General features: G+C 43.8%; 2 protein-coding genes across 7 annotated transcripts in view; both read left to right on the top strand.

Annotated features, from left to right (window-relative positions):
• The window catches only part of LOC128876731 (uncharacterized), a 32,662-nt gene extending 20,654 nt beyond the window's left edge, over positions 1-12,008 (top strand). For 3 of the 6 annotated variants that reach the window (XM_054123319.1, XM_054123321.1, XM_054123320.1), the window contains exons 9-10: positions 1,761-1,830; positions 6,379-12,008. In XM_054123319.1, the coding sequence (XP_053979294.1) occupies positions 1,761-1,830; positions 6,379-6,838 (530 nt within the window). In that variant the 3' untranslated portion in view covers positions 6,839-12,008. Of the gene's footprint in view, positions 1-1,760; positions 1,831-3,385; positions 3,627-6,378 lie in introns of all 6 variants that reach the window. The other 3 variants (XM_054123322.1, XM_054123323.1, XR_008457114.1) reach the window with 2 other exon arrangements.
• Positions 12,009-12,501: 493 nt separating this feature from the next.
• LOC128876734 (phosphatidylinositol-3-phosphatase SAC1) lies at positions 12,502-16,300 on the top strand. Its single transcript, XM_054123335.1, has 8 exons — positions 12,502-13,001; positions 13,106-13,197; positions 13,280-13,620; positions 13,702-13,813; positions 13,899-14,245; positions 14,318-14,695; positions 14,767-14,934; positions 15,010-16,300. Exons 1-8 carry the CDS (start codon positions 12,964-12,966, stop codon positions 15,286-15,288), a joined length of 1,755 nt encoding a protein of 584 aa, XP_053979310.1. The 5' UTR covers positions 12,502-12,963; the 3' UTR covers positions 15,289-16,300.
• The last annotated feature ends 4,258 nt before the right edge of the window (positions 16,301-20,558 follow it).

Raw genomic sequence — 20,558 nt, 5'->3', positions numbered from 1 at the left:
GTCTTGGGGTTTTGGGTCGATATTTTATATATATATTCTATATATATAAATGATTATTATTATTACTATTATTATGATTATTATTATTATACATGCACACGCATATATATATATATGTACGATTATCGTATATATACATGTGTATATGTAATTGTCTACCATCTATTCGTATTTTTGTTGTTTGTTTTTTTGTTTCTTTTTTTGTTTTTTTTTTACTTTGAGAGGAAAAAGATAAGTAACTTGCAAAAAAGACGCGAACGAATAGAGAAGAGTAAGAAAGTGACAAAAGAACGCACTTGTGTGAGCGGGCGTGCACGTACGCATGCGCACGTGCGTGTCTCGTATATATATATATTTCTACGTATATTTTCCGTTATATATATAAATAAATAATATGTGTATATAACGGAAACAGAACGGAAACACGAGCGCATTCAGTACACGTACACGCACATGACACAGCATTATTAATTATTAATTACGTATACAACTTTGGGGACGCTGGCCATCTTGCATTTTTACAGGGACCTACTCCGCAATCAGACAATCCTGAGCGTTTTTAATTTTCACTCAGTCTTTCTCTCTCCCTTCTCTGTACTGATCTTTCTGTGATACTTTCTCTCCCTCTACGCCTCCATATTATTCTCTCCCCTCGACTCTGTTATGTCACTTAGTTTTCGATCTCAACAGCTATCTCTCTCACTATTATTTCTTTCTTCTTCTCTATCTGTCACTTTTTCTCTGCCTCTCCGTACAATCTTTATACGATACGCTGGTTGGTTTCAGTTCACCACCCATTTTTTCGCTCCCCCCACCTTTGATCGTTTCAACGTTGCCTGAGACCCTGTCGATATATTTTTTTTTTCTCCACTAATTTTACACAATTCTGTATTTTATTTTTCTCGATTATCGTATTTTTATTTAATTCCCCTCTCGCCATCTGTTTTTTTTTTGTTCTCTACGATCACCCCTCTCCCCTCTCCCCAAATCAACCACTCAATTATTCTCGAGCCCCTACATATACGAGTTTGATTTCGTTCGACACGCTCGAGCGCTCGGGCGTTCTTTGTTTCCTGTATGTCTTTTTTTTCTGTTTTTTTCTTTTTTTTTAAATTTTGTTTACATTCATTAATACGTTTTATATCTAGAGGCTTGCGTTTAATACAGATCACGACATTAATGAGTAGATATGATCTTTGATCGTGTTTTTTACGCCGTTTAACGGTTCATACGCTGCATGCCGTTTATATCACTCAGCTTGACAAGAGTATATCTCTCTTTTTTTGTCGTTCCGCGGGGTCCTTCCCCGAAGACAGCGATCTTTATCTAAGAACGGTGAACTTCCACGATTGATCGTCCGCCATGTTCGAATCGCGCAATTTCGTAAGGAATGTCGACGTCTTCCGGGAGGACCCTGCCTCACCGATGTATCGTTCGATTTCTCGACCGTTTGAGCTTTATATCTAACCGAGATAATAAAAAATGAACTCGATACTGCCAATCAAATTACAGGAATCGACTAAATGGGGGATGAGCGTTGAATTCGAGAAGAAACGTTAAAAAAAAAAAACTTGCCAAGTTTTTGTACTTGACGGAACCATTTCGTTGTTCGAACGTCGTCGTCGATTATGGTAATCGTTGATGACAAAACGAGAGAAATCCAACGATACATAGATGTCTACTATCCCCTCCCTCCTATTCTATATAATTGGAAAAATGCAATGCCACCCCGCTAATCGATTATGTTTCGCATTTTCTAGGCAACAACATGAAGAAGTGCCGCGCCAGGTACGGATTAGATCAACAAAGCCAGTGGTGCAAGCCCTGCAGGTACGTGTGCAACGTTCAGAGGGGTTTGTGACTCGTTGCTTCTTGAGAGAAGAACATATATACCGTCTTGTCGATAAGCTGAGCACGCTGTTTCGGTCGCGTGTATATACGTATTCGATCTTGAGAAGTGTTGAGAAAGACTATAGAAGTCTCACGTCAGTCATGTAGTTCCACTAGAGGAAGTTACTTTATATGTGATGAATGATGGTGAACCGATGCAAACGGGCTGCTGCTGTCGAGTGTCTTCGAACGTATGTTATTGAACGATCTTTGAAACCACCCAAGATGGCGTAAGAACTCGAGAATCTTTATTTTCATTCGGGCTGACAGAGATCTTTAGCTCGACAAAAAATTTCAAGTTCGACTTCTCGATGATTCGAACATTTTAAATACTTTTAAATTATGCATATCGGAAGAAATATATCGTCGTTGAAAAACACTCGAGCACGCAGCCCGAAGCAACCGGACAGATATGTAAAATACGAACAACGTGGTAAATCGAGCCGTCACGTTCGATTAAAGAAACTTGCAACCCGGCTACGAATATAGTACTCTCGATTGTCACCACTTCTTATTGTTATCGTCTTCTACTCCGTTCCGTCATCCACATGTTATCGTGGAACTTGAAAAAAAAAATTAGTCGACCAATAACACGCGCTGATACTCGAAATTCCGACGCGATGCACGCGTATACGAGCGGTAGCACGCGATATACCGCGTTTCCGGGGTTGAAATCGAAGTACGCGTTCCAGTCCTCCGCGACGAACAAGACGAAGAGCGCGTTGCCGTCAGAAAATGTGTCTTCCAAAAACGAAACATGAATGTTACGAACAGAAAACGATACGATACGCGCGCCCAAACGCCCCAACTCCTGGGTTTGTGAATCACGTGGACCTCATTAAAGGGGCGAATACGAATCGCAATCATGTGACATAGTTGCTGTCCCGGCAAACACTTCGAGTAATCATTTTTCTCAATAATTCAAGAAACACGAATGCAGTTAATACTCAGCGGATCCTAAACGCAATCTTTATATTACATCATTGGGTAGAAATGAAACTGGGACACTTCTGATGGTTCCTGTGCGAGGGATTAAAGGATACTTCCGATAGAATGCGGACAACTTGGGAGACATATTTTCTGATATCAGACAAGAGAAAGATCGCTGTCGCGTTCGGTTGCGCGCAGATTCCTGGGACCTTTGCGATGGGACCGCCGTCGTTCAACGCGACACAGGGCACCAGGGTAATCGAGTCGATTAATTTTATATCGTTAACTATTAATTCTGGTAAAAATAAAGCGTAACGTGAGAAATCGAACCTGGTGCCTTGATGTTGGAGCGATGGCCGATCCTGGAGTTGCCTCGGGTCCTCGAAACGAAGAGTAAACCGGTGGTTGATAGGGTCGAAGCACGAGTCCGCTCGCGGCGTCAGTCCAGGGACTCGGGCCGATGCGTGTGGGTGATGACGATACGGTGTGGGATTAAGAATGGGATTAAAGTGATAACGTCGATGCGACGAGCGCCCCTTTAATGGCTGGTGGTTGGTTTTGGCAGCCCAGTGGAGCATGGAGCGGGGATGGGCATCCACGCGAGCATAATCCATCACGGTGTGGGAAGTAGCGCGGGGGCAGGGGTCGGGGCTGGAGGCGGTGGAGGGACGGTGGGGGCAGCGACTGCCCCGCCAAACACCAACACTGCCTCCAATGCCTCCTCGCCTCAGCAAGAACCCACTTATGTTAATCTCTAGTCAAGCCTATCGCCTCCCTTCTACTGCAACACTTCTTCTTAAACAGTGGTCAGTCCCGACTTAAACCTACGGGCTCGCTGGCCCTCGCTATACTCAACCAACTCTGCTCGTTGGCCGCTAACTAGAAAATGAATGCCACCGGGGACGTAACAGATAATACGTCGCGTTCTTCGCGAACGGCATCGCTCGGTGATTTCCATATTTTGGGAGAAAAGGATCGCTTGGATCGCGTCATTGACTGATTTCGGGTACCGACACGAGCGAGGTGGCATAGTGAGCGGCACAGCGACGTCCTAATGCTCGCATTGTTTCTCATTGTTGTGGCTCTTTGCAGCTTATTATTGTTATTTGATTTACCCTCGTTTAGTTGGACTTTACTCAGTGTTGCCCTTAGCATGGCTGGTCTGTAATAAATCTGATATTATATATATGTATATATTTTATGTATACATATATATATATATATATACCATGTATGTCGATGTATACATACTCGTAAACATATATATACACACACGCATTTGTACGTATATACAAATATGTACATGTTACATACGTCTTACTACTACGTGTAACCAGATTTTTTAACGATTATTTTCTTTTTTTTTCTTTTTTTTTTTTACTTTCTTTCCCCGGTTCGGAACGTTTGGCATATAGAGAAGTATAAATGTTATTATACGTTGTGACTCTGATTTATGGCATGGCAGTTCGTACGGTTTACGGCGAATTATGTGTTGTAACCGATGTGTTGACCTTTTTTTAGTACGTGAACACCATGGTTTTTACGTTTTGTTCCAATTTTTTTTTTGTCTCTTTTTTATATGTCTCTTATATATATATATATACACATAGATATATATGTATACATATATATTTGGTTTCTCTTATATGTTCTTTTTTTGGTTGTAATGTCGTAATTGTTACGTAGTCGCGCGTAGTCGGAAATCAACTCGAGGCACTGCGAGGCGTCTTGCTTACATCGGGATCCGCGCGACAAGACCTTGTCGGCCTTGGCCGGAGGTCAAGTATCGGGGAAGCTCCTGACGCTTCGAAAATTTCGGACGTTCGATCCTTGAGCGTGAGCTCGGCGACACCGATCCGTCGCGACTCCTCGGCCTTCGAGCGGAAGCTTCAAGAGTCCAGACGCGTTTCGACACTGATTCGCGCTGTTGTCGCAGTCACCGTCGTACCAATTCCCACCGAACCTGATGTAAATTTAATACTTTGCGACCAGGAAGTCGTACCGAGTTAAATTAGCGAATTCTTACGATTAACACATTGTACGTCGGCCCCCCAAGTATGTAATCGATGTCGTTTGGTGCTCTTTTTTTTCTTAAACAGAAAATGTTTATATTCTATTTCGACTGCTTCTTATTACTTCTAGATGTACTTCTTGGTATCCACGTGCAATGCGAGAATTAAGCTGTGTCCTTTTACATTCTATTCGTTACACGTCCATCGTGTTTCTCCTGGACTCTTCGATTTCATTGTTTGGTCCCTCGTTCGAGGAGCGATCCGTAAATAAATAAACAAATCTGCGTAATCGAAAGACGAGCGACAACAGCGGGAATTACATCCATTGTCGGAGTACGCGGTAATATGTATTACACATCTAACGCTTGAATCCAGACGTGCCTGCGAACTCTAAAGTCGACGTCCCGTCCAAGAACCGTGATATTCACATTGATGTACGAAATAAATTGATTAACTCAACTGGCTAAGAGATGAATAATGAGAGCCAATGGCAGAGCGAGTAAATGTCTCGACTGCGATGCTGTTACCACACGAGGTCGGTCGGGCTCACTTTACGGGAACTTTGCAGTAGCGAACTTCGCCTCTTTCCTTCTCGCGGTTCTGTTTTCTCTCGCGAAACCATTAACGATTCGCGCACGTGCAAAAAGCCAAACTTTTCACGTTTCTCGTTTTTCTTGTCTCGTGATTACTTCTCGTTTCGTTTCTTTTTTCTTTTCGACCAAATGAGGAAGACACGCGTCGATCAGGACCTTGCTCTACGGTCACGAAAGTTCCAAGTTCCACGTAACATCCACCGATCCGATTCGAGCGGAACCTTGACGCCTCCTGGCAACGATTGCGAGCTTTTCAATCGATTCGAGATCGAGTTTCGTCGCGCGACACGTTGCTCTCCGCGTAGTATTCTCGCCCGATGAAAAGAGCGTCAACCCTTCCCATCCCTCCACCCACCCAGCCCACCTTGTGCCCCTGCATTTCGATTCTTTTTGTTGAGACTTTCGTTTTCCACGTATAAGTTTATTACACAGTTATTTGCTTGTTACGTCTGAACGTTTTGAGCATGGCATTTGGCAGCGAGTGAACCGTGTCGAAGAATTAAAAATCGACGCTGGTCGCGCGGAGGCCATGAGCCCATCTTTCGAACGACGGAAACCATGGCCGATGCGAATTCGACTCGATTATTGCGGCTACTCGCTGTATTTTTGTGGTCTCGAGTGGAATTTGCGTTCGCTGTAGCCTGTCGTAGATTACATCTGCCTGAAAATATACGTACTCTTGGTAACGTACTAACCTCGAAGAAGCGATTCTTCCGCGCGGCCAGCCTTGCAACGACTACGAGTGACCGCATGTTCTTTTAGTTGGTAATAATTCTGGATGTAACCTTACTCGACGGACCGAACTTTGCTCCTCCCGTTCCAGCGATGAAAAGAAACTCTTTGGAATCGCCTTCGCGTATACGCAAGGAGCGACGTTCGATCCTTACCCCGATTAATATTCGTCGAAAGGTTCCCCGGGAGTCCGTGACTAATCCTTTGTCGCTTGTTCGCAGACGTAAGAAGAAATGTATCAGATACATGGGGGAGGGAGGAGACGGCGATGGCGAAGTCGACGGCGAAGGCGAGGACGATCACTCGGAGGACAACCTGGGCAGCGTGGGGGAGGCAGGCACTCCCGAGGAGGACGAGTCCCTGAGCAGTCCCGGGGGTTTGTCCGCGTTGTCTAGTCTGGCCAGCCCGTCGCTGGTGTTACCGTCGCCCTCGAGTCTGGCCAGTCCGTGCCCCTGCCCTCTGACGCCCCCGGTGCCGCCTCCGCCCCTGTCCAACAATCCTGCCGGTCAACCTCACGGGCACTCGGTCCAGCAACCGCCGCCCCATCGTAACCCGGTCGGCACCAATCCCCACGACATCAACAACCCCCTTAGCGTGAACCAACTGACCGGACAGTGTATAAAGAGTGAAGTGGTCCAGGCGCCGTCGGGCACGTCCAATCCGGCGATCAGTGTTACGTAGCCCCGGCCGGACCCACGTGACAAGACTGTTGCAACACACCGTGTCATCCGCAGGGTCCGTGTACGTGTACAGACGGGAGGCTGGACGATTGGAGCGATCGCTGTCGCGACCTGGACGACCAGGAGGACGGAGAAAGCGGCGGAGAGCTGGCTCTTCTTCGTTTGGGATCGTTGTGGAACGAGGAGACCGCTGATCGTTCGCGGAGAAACGATCGAGGAGGACCTTTACGTCGAGGTCTTCCTCGAATACTCGCGACTCGAGCTCGAGGTGACCAAGGTGGTTCGTTCGATGGATCATTCTATCCCGAGGGAGTGGATGTCCTTGGCCCAAGACTCCAGGGGATTCCTTCGACGTGGAACGTTCGTTCGACGCTAATCAAAGTGTCGTTCGATGCTTGTAAGGACGATCCTGTCGCGTGGACGTCACCCAGGATTCTTCCACTGGTAGCGGGCGAGGTAAAGAGATCCTCGGGTAATCGTGTTCAGCCTCGCTGCATTCGTTCGCCGGAGTATATGCCCAGTGTCCGTGGTCGACGGAGTGATGGAACTGGGAACAGACGTTAACCGAACAAATAAGGACAAAACGATAATGAAAATACGATGCAGAAATACTCAGGACCAAGTGTCTGGCTGTAGTCACCCACTGGAGAAATTGAAGATTGTCAGTCCGTATATTAGACGAGCACGAAAGAGGGGAAAGAATGAGAGTCGCGGTATGCGTGGTTGGTGCGTGCGTGAAATGGGCGAGAAGAGACGATACGAAGGTGCGTGACACAGCTTGTAGTCCTTGTTACGTTGTGATGCCAATGACTGAGAGGTCATGTTCCTGTGCCAGGTACTATATTCTATAAAGTAATTATACCGCAGACGTGTATAACTAAAGGTAAAACGAGCAAAAAACGAGAGAAAGCGAGTGCGTGTATGTAACGAAAAGGGAGAACGTGACACGAGAGCGGGAGAGTGAGAAAGAGCAAAGTGAACAAGAGGAGAGAGCAACAGATGATGATGATGATGATGATGATGAGTCGTAGGAACGAGGACGAGACTTTTTATTGTCATTCATTTATTCGACCTTACGGTGTCAAAATACCTATCTTCTGTATGTAATTTGTTATTTTTTTAAAAGTCTATACACAATGCGATTAATTAGCGTGTAAGATCTCTTTTTTTTTTTTTAGTGCAAAGCTCGTTACTTTTAGGTCGCCCTATGAACAATTTCCGACACCTCTGTCCTCCGTATCCGACGTTCGCCGTTACACCAACCTCCCGTCCCCCCCTGTACGCTTTTGTACACGCCATCCCCTCCTGTCTCGAAAACTATAGTCGGAATGTAATCGATCCGCCGCTCGAGGCCGCCCTGAATCCAGGCTCGATTTCAAAAAACGCGAAACATCGTAGGAGGTGGGTGTTACACCGTGTTAACCTTGAGCGGCCGTTTGTTTTCGCTGCAACCACGGTGTAACGCGACAGTAGGATACCTGTTATCGGGACTCGAACGATCCAAAGGTGTCACCCATCCGTGGATCTCCATTGCATAATATATTAACGAGCTGTTTAGGTGAAATCTCAGGTATAATCTGTTCGAACTCGAGATCGAAACCGTCTCCTTCGTGAACGATCCACCGCGCCCCCTTCGACCTCTTTAACGCTGCCAATCACACCTCCTCGGCCGGTCCTTCCCGGTTCCCTTTTCGATTCTCTCACGCGGCGAGATCGAAACCACCGAAGAGATCGAGAAGACGCGGACGCAGCGATCGAGACGACCGCGCACCATTTTGCGCTTTCGTCCCATCGAAGACAATAACCACGGCGAAAGAGACTGTTCTATAGCATCGAAGGCGCGATCGAGAGCTTCCATTAGAAAACGCGTCTGAGAAGATCGCGTTCGATCGAGCCGTCGCTCCTCTACGCTTCTTCGCGATCGTTCACGATCGAGGCCGCGCGAGAAAGAGAGAGACACGTTGCATTATTTATCGAGCGTCGTCTAGCGATGATATCGGTTTTTCTTCCCATCCCCCCCCCCCCCCAAACCTCCTTGGACGACTACGTTCCCCTGTCGTTTTTCTTTCACCTTTCGCCATCTTCCCATCGCCGATGTTTCTTCGAGGAACCGGGGGATTCAAAGCACGGAGCCATTTTGTTGGAATAGTTAGGCATGATGATTTCGAGGCCTGAAATTTAAAAAAAAATGTTTGAACAGATGATCGATTCTTCTGGGGCTCTAAAATAAAACTTCCTGACAGAGAGGGATTGTTGATTTTAGTTTTGCATTTTGCGAAACCCATTGGCAAAAATTAAAATAATTAATTGCTGTTTTTAGAGTTTTGGACACTCCGATCTCGTTTACTTTCCCTTCCCGTGATAGATCCGAGGAAATTCTATCGGGGTTAATTTCAATCATGGCAGTCCATCGAATAGAACACGTTTAAAATTATTCTAAATCCAGAGAGTCTGCGACGCACAGCTGTTAAACGAAAAATCTTGCTAGTTAATCTTCTCCTTTTATTGCGCATAGTTCCCCGTTTGCCATTCCTCTGCCCACTCCTTAACCGCGACGATAACGACCGAAAACGCGGGGCTAAAGAAGCAATCGAAGAAGAAATAATCGAGCCACGGCCGTAGAAGGGAAACCGGATGGAAAATTGTTTTCACGCGTGTTCGCATCAGGGAGCAGCTTTTGTACATAAAATACGTTCTAAGGTGCATTTGTTGCGTCGAATGGGAAAGTGCAATGGAGGACTTTGACGACGACGATGGAAAGAAGAGTGTTAAGAGTGTCGCGATGTGGATGTCACGTGTGAGCGTTGTCGAGGCGAGTAATAAGAAAACGAAAGAAAGAAATAGATTGCGTGGGTGTATGAGCGTGTGTGTACGAGTGCGTGCGAGAGAGAGAGAGAGAGAGCAAAGACAAGAAGAAACAGTTTAGCGAAGCGTTTTTCCTTCCCATTATTTCCTTTTGTTCTCAACTTTTTCTACGTTTGTCCGCGACCCACCCCTCGACTGAGATAATCACGCGATGTCCGTATAGCGAGAAACGTAAGATAAGCCTGTAAACGCGTCACTGAACGGTAAACTGAACGTGCCATAACGACATCATGCCAATATTATCGATAATACATATTTTTTACAATTAACGATCCGTTTCGAATTCGTCTGTCAGTGGTCAAGGTGGAGCACTCACGGATGGCCCCCCTCGCGTTCCTCTCGGCTGTTTTGGCTTTTAGAGATCCCTAAATCGGTGACTTAAGGGGTATATGAGCACACGAGCTATCTAATTTAAATACTGATGCGAGAGAATAAAAAGCTTCTGATTCTGAAAAATTTACTTTAGTTTCATAAAGCCTCAATTCGAAGATAAAAATTCCTAAACCCAAATCCACAATAAATTTCGAGAAATAAATATACACCATAATTTCCCATTCGACATAGATCCTACATAGTCCAAGATCTACACGCGCCAATAAGTAGATTCCCTAATCCACCTCAGCCACTGTTACCATCTGCGTATTCCAGAAGCTGTCAAAGATCTTCAAAAATCCCTTGTTTGCGTCAAAGTGGAGCGAATCTGATCGTCGAGGGTAGGGGGATGAAGCGAAGAAGAAGATCGATGGATCGAGACGGGGAGAGATCGATCGAGCAAGCATGTACAAACACAAAGACGACCGACGATTCACGACGAGGGGGGTCGTCGTTGATAGCACTGACAGACGTTGGCCACAAAGAAAAGACTCGTAAAGCCGTGCGATGTATTATTCCGTATACGTGTGCGTAATGGTTGTGTGGCTGCGTGTGCGTGGATGAGCGTGTGCATGTGACGACGATGACTGCTGTACGAAGAGTCGGGTTGCGGGGGCAGAGATCGCGGGGGGACGCTCGATGCAACGCTGAACGCACTCAACCCTTTGCACTCCAAGTAATTATGCTATTCGTTGGTACCTTATTTTTTCATTCCTCAGCTGTACAACCACCATAAAAAATGGTGGGAGTTTATCAGATATTAATCAGAATTATATCCGAAATATTATGTGCATTTTATTATCTATAGGAGGGAGACGTCTTTAAATAGACTGGCCTTAGGAGTGCAAAGGGTGAACACGTTGAACGTCACTTGACGTGCCAACTCTTTGGGGCACAGTGGGATGCAAACCTTCCCACCTTTTTATTACCTTAATACTCGTGGAGGGACATTTTTCAATCCCCCTCCCCCCCATGAGAAATTAAGACAATTAGCAACGCAGAGATTTGTGTTACCTCACGTTCGTTTGTTTACTCTTTGTTTGTTCTTTTCCCTAGCAGTACCCCAAAGAGTACGCGTTCGAAACATCGAGTTCGATCCGACTCCTACACTTTTCTCTAGTGATTCCCAACGATCCCTAACAAACATCGTTTCGTACTCGATCGCAGGCTCCAAGTTGAAATTTATTGTAATTAAACTCCGCGCGTAGGGGTTCGAGTTCAGTTTCGTTGGCGAAGATCCTCGAGGCACGTCGAGCCTGGACGTCGATCGTCGTGTCGAAATCGCGATCGAGATCGTCCTCCGCCCGGACTCTGCTCAAGGAACTTGGCCGTTAGTTCACTTTGCGAGGAACGTAGACGACGTCACGAGGGTGGTCCGTTGTGGTCCCCAGCGATGGTCAGGGACGAGGAAGCTGTTCCAGCGTCTCTCCGGAGGCCCCGTTCTCCAAAATGGTGTTAGCATAAGCGAGCGTCACACCGAGACTGTTTCGACGCCGAGCAGCTTCCAAGCTCCGCTAAACACGGCCTACAGACCGCGCTAGACGTCATCGAATCGCTGAATGAGTAAAGCCTGCCCGCGGCTGATCGCGAAAAATCATTCTCAAAAAAGGAAACCGAACCATTTTTCTTTTTTTTCGGCTCTAGCCGCGGCTGAGCTCGTCTCGCATCAAAATGAGTGCTTGTAAGATATTGTAAAGTATCCACGACAGTTTTCAGCTGCATTGTACAGTGTTTTCTAAGTATCTAGTTTATAGCGTGTAATTGAAGATACATATTACACTAATTACAAGGGAGGATACATATTACAATTACACTAATAAGTGATCTGTATCAAATTCATTCTCGTATAGCCTGTATCTCCTACTCATGTAGACGCTAAAAGTGATTTGTGTCATAAAGAAACCTATAAATAAAATTAGCAATTTGAGAATGTTGTCGACCGTGTGTATTCGTTCACCCTTTCACCCATCGTTCATCAGCGAAAGATCTACATTTGATCGGTTGCTGATTGAAACATAAATGCATGTAAGCTTTAACTTTAATTTCCTGTACTTGGACAATTTATTACTACTCTGCGTTTGTTATTATTTGTTATTTCTTTATATTTCCTTATAAAGAGGTTTAAATTTCGCGCTAAAAATACTGCTGCCATCTCGTGGTAGATAGGCCGAACTATTTTTCTGAGTATGGTCAGCGCCTCTATCGGGAGAACTCTCAAATTTGTCCTCGAATAGTTCCACTGGCACTGTTAGATGGCGCCATTTACCTTGAATTACCGACGCTCCGTAGGTAAATTACCAACAATTAGCCGAATGGCGTAATCTTGCAATAAAAGAAGGAACTATTCGAGAATAAACTTGAGCGTTTTCCCGCCGATGGCGCCACTAACGATTTTATACTCATCGCTAGATGGCTGCGCAAATAGTATGACTCTCGCACGTACCAGCACGTACTCGAACAGTATCTCAAGAGGTTTCTTAATTTTTATCTGTGGATAGTGAAGTAGTGAAATATTAGCAATTATGTCCAATGACTTACTAAAATCGTAACCTGTTCGTGCAATAGCAGCAGTAGACTATCCAACTAGACAGCACTGTCAAGTAGAATTGAACCGGAGCATTTGCATTGTGAGGAGTAGGTGCGACTGATTGTCAGATACGTATGGAGGTTACTCCAATTTTGACAGATCTTTATCATGCCAATTCAATCATTCAGTTGACAACCATTTGACAATTTACCCATAACTAAGTTTATATCGTTTTCTATTTCACGTATATGTTTGGGCTACGATTTTAATTGTCATTGTAGTTTACTTTTTCTTCTCGTTAAATTTCGGTTCTTAACAGTTTATATTATAACATACCGTGGAAATTATTGTTGCGTGACAACATGAAGCTGCATGCAGATGTATATGACAAATTGTATTTGTGAGTATTTTCATCTGTAATTAATTATTAATTACTCCAAAACGATTGGTTCAAAACTGTCCCATTGTCACATGAAATGTATTGATAAATAACATTTTTTTCAGATACATAACACCAGAAAAGTTCTACATAGAACCTATTGGGACTAAAGTATTACTTGTATTTGATAGAGTGAGTCAGCAAATTTATACACAAGGTAATTAGGATTGTAGGTTATGTTTAGTGTCATTTGTACATCGATTAAAGATTTGAGTTTCTGAAATAGTCCTATATTTTAGCTGGTACAGCCAGTCAGATCCCATCGACTGCCAGTCGTAGAAAAATATGGGGTATAATAGGAACTATAAGGTTATTAGCAGGCCGGTATCTCATAGTCATTACAAATGCCACAGATATTGGAACCATTGCTGGACATCAAATTTACAAAATAGTTGCAACAGAAATTATACCTTATACAAAATCTTCGTTGCATCTAAGTGAAAAACAGCAACAAAATAATTCTATATATTTAGAAATGATCAAATCTGTTTTGAATACACCATATTTTTATTTTAGTTATACATACGACCTTAGCCATACAATGCAAAGACTTCATAATACAACACCTGAATTCTTACAGGTTAATTTTCTTTAATTAATTATTATCAAATAATTGTTCATACATTGTAATAGAAGTACACTGTTTCTGTACTACATATAGATGCCCCTTCACGATAGAGCAGACCTTAGATTTGTATGGAATGCTTATCTTCTACAAGATTTAACTTCGAGGCCAGAGCAGTACAAATTTTGTTTGCCCATTATCCATGGATGTATCCTTGCAAATAAGGAGTATTCTAGAATATATATCGCTTATATTTGTTCAATTCTTGTATTATTCTTAACATTTCTTCATAGTCGTATCGCTAAATACGGTAACTGTAACTGGTAGTACATCGTTCAATTTAGGTATCGTATCTAGACGTAGCGTCCATCGTGCTGGAACGAGATTGTTTTCGCGCGGCATAGATTCTACTGGTAATGTTTCTAACTATGTAGAAACAGAACAGTTGATCGAATCCAATGGGTATCGCATATCTTTTGTACAAACACGTGGCTCTATTCCATTGTTCTGGTATCAGGCACCAAATTTGAAATACAAACCTAAACCTCAGTTGAGTAATCACGAAGATCATCAAACTGCTTGCGCACGGCATTTCGAGGCTCAGATATTCCACTATGGAAAACAAATTTTGATTAATTTGGTAAGGTATTTCCTTAACCTGACAACCTATTCTTCTATTTAAATCGACCGATAATAATACTCTTATTTAAAGATCGATCAACATGGTCCAGAGGCGATACTTGAAAAGGCATACCGCAATGTAGTACAACGAATTAATAATCAGAACGTTCAGTACGAAAGTTTTGATTTTCACGCCGAATGCAGAAGATTAAGATGGGACCGATTGAACGTTTTACTTGATCGGCTAGCTCACGAATTGGAACAGATGGGTTACTTTTTCCTCGCGGATGACGGGACGCTACTGTCCGCGCAAGAGGGTGTATTTCGTACTAATTGTATCGATTGTCTCGATAGAACCAACGTTGTTCAAAGTATGATAGCAAAGAGAGTTCTTAACCATGCGTTATCAAAGTTGGAAATCCTTAGGAGAATCGAAGATCATCCTAGCGTCGAAGAACATTTTAAACAGGTAACTATAATGGACTTACTTCTCGTTGCGATCTGTAGTTCCTTTATATTTAATTTTAATATAATGCTCAGGTTTGGGCTGACAATGCTGATGTGATAAGTATCCAGTATTCCGGTACTGGCGCATTGAAAACAGATTTTACGCGAACTGGGAAGCGTACTAAATTGGGTGCTATGAGAGACGGCTTGAATTCTTTAACAAGATATTACAAAAATAATTTTACCGACGGATACAGACAGGTAGGGGATTATTATGTATAGAAATGTTGGAATTTGTACTCGTATAAGATGATTTTTACTATATTTATTTAACAGGATTCACTGGATTTATTCTTGGGTCGTTACATCGTGCAAGACGGTGAATGCACATTGGTTCAATGTCCTTTAGAGAGCGAAAGAAATTGGCGTTACGCTACGTTCCCCTTGGTACTTCTTGTTGCATCGTCGATGCTAGTTGCTCATATAATTCTCCCTTCGAGATATACCACTGAAATATTGTTGTATATGCTATTTTGGGGCGCTATGGTGGGTGGTACATTTGCAACGATCATTCATCATGGCAAACAATACGTAGATAAACCAAAACTGCTCTAAAAGGTTTTCGTTTCTGATCGCACATATTGTATAGTTCTTTTAATTCACGTCGGTGACACGTCTCGTGTTATTTTCTTTGTTTAAACTTTTATATTATCGCAATGTTAGGTGTTAGGGGTTTATTTCGAAATTTTCCTATCAATCATTTGCCTATAGGAATTCCAATCTTGCATATACCTATTGCATTTTATGTTCGAAAAATCATATATGCAGTTGTTGTAATAGATAAAATAAGCATAGGTGAAATTGGGGAAACGTGTTTTTATTGATGTACATACATTTACATTGTAGTTGATCGTTTTTGATTAAATCCCTTGCATTTCCCATGTAAGTAAAATAAGCTACAGGCTGCAAAGGACATTCATTCCTTTAAGTTAGCTTGATCTCTTTTAAGGATATCGTGTAAAGTATTGTAAAGAGCCAAGCTTTCAGTCCCCGAGCAATATTTGCCCGGCTATAAAGCCAGTCCGCATATAGCGTTTGGTATTTACCGTCCACGAATGACATGCAATTGTCAACTGTTCGATCTTTCGTGTTAAAATTTTTACGTCGCAAGTGCGCGATACAGACGGTACGTAAAATCGATTTGGCATTGTAGATAAATTCCAACGAAAATTAGTAATCGATTAATGTTGATAATTTGGTTTTAATGAAAAATGAGGTTTAGAATGTTACACGATCTGCAAAACTATTCGTAATCTGTGAGTGCCACGAGACCTAGTCAGAAAACAGATCTTACTTAGGCATACGTGGACATTGTGTGTATTATGACGTAGACGTACAAGTATCGAACCAAAGTGTAGAATGTTTTTAAAGGTGTATTCTATCGTAAGCCTGTAATAATCACGAATTCCAACTTTGATTAGCTTGTCTAATGGTAACGAGAGATAGGTAAACATTTTAGCGAAGAAATATTTTGTAATATTTAAGAAGTGACTTTCGTACCAAGATACCTCTTCAGTTGTTATTCAAAATGCATCAATAAAATTAATGTTTTCTGTCTTGCAAATAACTTGTTACTATCTTTATGACAGGACGTTTGCAGATTTCTATTTCTTTTTGATTTTCTATCGAACGCCATTTTAAGGAGAGAACTTTGGAAGTTATATGGGGTGACACTAGCGCCCCATGTTTGGAGAAAGCCTCGTCCATCGGTGTGTGTTCGCACAAATCGATCACGTTTTGCGATTGATGCCAGGTGTTTTCATAAAATTCAAATACGAATTCATCTTTCTTCGGCGTAGATTTGTTCAAAATTCGAAATTGGTCAAATATAAACAATTAATCCCTAAATGGCTTAATAATTTACCGTACCCTGGGAACCAAAGCGCTTAAGTACATATTCCGCTGGTTCCTAATACACAAGTATTAACAAGGGAATGTTGGCAATCTACTTAGGCGTGGACGAGATCCACGCGCAACTATTACCACGTAGAGTTTTTCGTGCGAGTGGACATTACTCGTTAATGTCTCGGAAATCCCCCGTACTCGAAAACGTCATTTCGCAGGTGACTCCTAATGCCACGTTCGCGGGTCTCTCATTTATTCCCCTATTGACAGAACGGGAGAAGGAAAACAGCCCGCCGCCGTCGATGTCATTTCCGAACCGAGGTAAAACTTTTCCGTGGCTTTGAGTCTTTGACAAACGGCCGTCCGTAATTGGATTCGTTTTATAAAGTTCCAACGAAACGTGGAGCTTTTTTGCTATTAATTGGAGATGGTAAGCGGCGCGCTGCCACAGCGACGCCGCGCCGGTGCGGACTTGGGGTCGATGAGGTTGATTAATTTGATTCAATTACAAACCGACGGCAGATCCAGGCCATCGATTTTATTACCATTTTTCCTGCCGTCGGGATCTTTGCGTTCGGCGCGATGCACAAAGGTGAAAAAAGGCACAAGCCGGAAGCCGTTTTATCACCCGGGCTTTGGTCTCGGATTCGTGCAGTTCGTTATCGTTAACGGATGTTTGATGTAATATAAAAGCAGCGATAACGAGTTTAAAATACTTAGCGCGTTATGCGAGGATTATCATGTTCTTGTTAGCCGGATACGTAGCCGAGGAATCCCAATTCGCGGTTCCTGTAAATCCCGGACGTCTGGACGAAACAATTTGTAGGCGCGAGAGTTTCGCGCCGCGATTCCACGGATCGTCGAACCCGTCGGCAGTGAATTCAAGTCAGTGCCCGCGGTTCTTTTGCGCGCGAGTATGTGGTGTGTACGTATTATACGTCGGTTACGTACCTACTTACAGGCAGGCTCTGTGATACATAGGGGTCGCACCTAAATTTCCCTCGGGAGTCATTCGTCTCACCGACCTCTCGGCAACCCTCTCCATTTTCCCTCTGTCTCTCCGTCTCTCTTTCAACCTTCTCGTCGGTTATCTTTCCCTCCTATCGTCCTATCTTCGTCTCGACGATTTTGCCTCGGCGGGCCATCTAAAAATTTAGCGATGCGAGTGCAACTAAAAATTAACAAAGACTTTAGGCGATACGATCACAGAAATTTCTTCTTGTGTCCCTTAAAGAGGACCTTTCCACCGACCTTGTCGACCCTTTATGTCTCTTTCATTTGTACCACTTGCACCGGTGCGTCCATCATCATTGTGCGAGTGCTTCCAGGAATCAAAGATGAAAGATGGATCTTTGCTAAATGGACAGTGACGATTCTCCTCTTTGCGAGTCGCGTGCATTAAGATAATTGAACAGATTGGGTCAGAAAGGTGGAATGTTCTCGATGCTCGTTCTATATTTGTATGTTTTCAGTTTCTTTTCTTTTTTTTTTCTTGCGATGTTATATCAACATTTTTTTTGAGAGGAATTCCGTTGAAACGCCAAGCTGGATTACATGGACGTCGAAGGATTAAGACCGTCCTCTTATTCCGGGTAGAAGTCCGGAATATTTTCGCGCTCTGCAAACGACGCTCTGCATCGTCGCTTCTTTTTCGCTCGTCCCAGCCATCCTTTTCTCACTCGTTTCTTGCTACCCCTCATAAAAGTTAATAAGCTGGGCGAGGGTAGGTTCGTCGATCCCGAAGAAATTGCGGGAGACCAACGCGCCTTTCTCGCGACGTTTTATGTTGCTGTTCTATTCGCCGTTACGACCGACCTTTCCAACCCACCCACGGCGCTGTTTTCTCTGATTTTCCACCCTCTTTCCTTGCCGCGTCTCTTTGTTGGCCCTTTCGCGCGGGTTTCCTTTACTGCCGTTCGCGTGCGTAACGCCGCGGACCGTCCCTCGAGAAAGGGTGACACGCGTAAAAGCGGACGAGCCCCGTTCGGCCTGGAGAATCCAGTCTGGGGTAAGCCACTTCGCGTTAATGACTCTCGAATGCAACGAAATCTTCTTGGCTGAAAGTTTACCGGGAAATTCGACGGAAGTGGGTAGACCCTCTAGAGGTCGATTACAGCTAAGAATGTTGCGAGAAATAGGGATGTTCGCGGCACGAGAAATATCCCGAACGTTAGGCCTCGTAGACGACAAGTTAGAGTGTCGTAAATAGTGCCAAATCCTATTTTGAGATCTAACATTTTCTGTTTGCTATTAGAATCAGCGTTAATTCTACATTTCTCTGTCTGGTATATATTTTTTTCTCAGACCAGAAAGAACGCGAATATCCAAATTCGTCTGCATCACGGCGAGTTCTCGTTAAAACGTGGGCTTCGATTACACACGAGAGATCTCCAATTATAATAGGTATCCGTCCAGGCGGTTTCGTTGGCGTTTGATAAACAGTAGTTAGCAACGGGCCCCGATAAAACTTGCCGAGTCGTATCGACGCGATCGGGCATTTAAATTAAAAGTCAATAGAAACCGAGGCCGTCTGTGCGTTATGAAACGATTTTAAACGGTGTTTTCTAAAGTAAAGGTGGAATTCATAGGGAGCGGGGGTGGGACAGACGTAAATATATCTTACTTAATAAATGTCCTCGGTAAATTGAAAGTTTCAGTCCAAGAACTAGAAGTAGCAGCTGGGATTATTCAGGAAAAGCGTTCGTTCGTATTTTAATAAAGAAGTCGAAGTCGTACTCGCGTAATCGTAGCTTTAATCGCGTCGTACGCGCGAACGCGGAATCGACGGCACGTCGCCTGTTACTCGACATCGTTTCGCGCGAAACGTTCGTAGATTAGCGCGTTTCGGCGCGGCTTTTGGCTTCGTTCTTGCCCCTGGTAATTTGTAGACGACGACCCCGCTCTGGCTGGTCTGAATTCATGAATTAAACAACGCTGGCCGACCGAGTCCATCGTTTGCGCCGCTGCGTGGCTAAAAATACAGGATCCACACCGTTTTCTCGTTGGAAACCACTAATGTTTTCCTCCAACGGGAGCATGGGAAGCGAAGAAACTAGAAAAAGAAGAAACGTTCGAAGAATTGATGGATAGGTGGGTAAATATTTATGGACTCGGGATATTAATATTATTTAAGTAGAGATTTTCATGGATCAGAGAGACGCGAATCTCGGCGATCGTTGGAACTTTTCTCTGCCGTTGGAACCTCGCGAACGACAATTGGTCGCGAGTTCTCCATTGGCGGGAAGCTTGCGTCTCGCGACGAGGATCGTTTATCGCGTTTTGGACAGGCCGGAGAACGGACAGAGAGGCAGGCATCAATTTCCACGGGTCGATCCACGGCGGATATTCGCGAACCGTATCGTTTATTTTGATTTGCTGGATTCGTTATCTGCCGCGCGGTGTGCCGAGGGGGTTCGGGATTAAGAGATTTTTACGGGAAATTTATGGTGCTGGTTTCTTCACTGCTGGGACTTCATAAATAGAACGCCGCGGGTAGATCGAAGATTTGAGCCCGTTTCACTGGATTCGTTTGTGATCGATAAACTTTTTAACCGACTTCGAAAAGGAAGGTTACTCGATTCGACATGTATATTTTTTTTTTTAGGTAGAAATTGGGTAAAATCAGAGATAGAACGCCCGAAGGGTGAACACATTTGAAAAGAAACACGGCGGTTGGAAACTGTTGGAATATACGATCGACAAAAATCAATCGACACCTGTTATGCAGGACTCTCTCTTTGTTCATCCAGTTAGTCCTTTGGAAAATTTCGTAGAACACGGACGTTACTTCCTCGTGTGATGACACATGATAAAATTAGAATTAAAATTCCACTCCGTCGATTTATTATTTTATTACCCATTTTTAATGGAAACGCGAAGAAAACACATCGTGTACGTCTTTCGTACATCTTTCTCGTGCGCGGTATTTACTTGCTTGGAATCGTGTTTTTCGGAGCGGAATTATCGGAGGCAGGGAAAAG

This window comes from Hylaeus volcanicus, chromosome 5, assembly GCF_026283585.1.
Source record: "Hylaeus volcanicus isolate JK05 chromosome 5, UHH_iyHylVolc1.0_haploid, whole genome shotgun sequence".
Taxonomy (NCBI): domain Eukaryota; kingdom Metazoa; phylum Arthropoda; class Insecta; order Hymenoptera; family Colletidae; genus Hylaeus; species Hylaeus volcanicus.
This window is presented reverse-complemented; position numbering and strand designations above follow the sequence as displayed.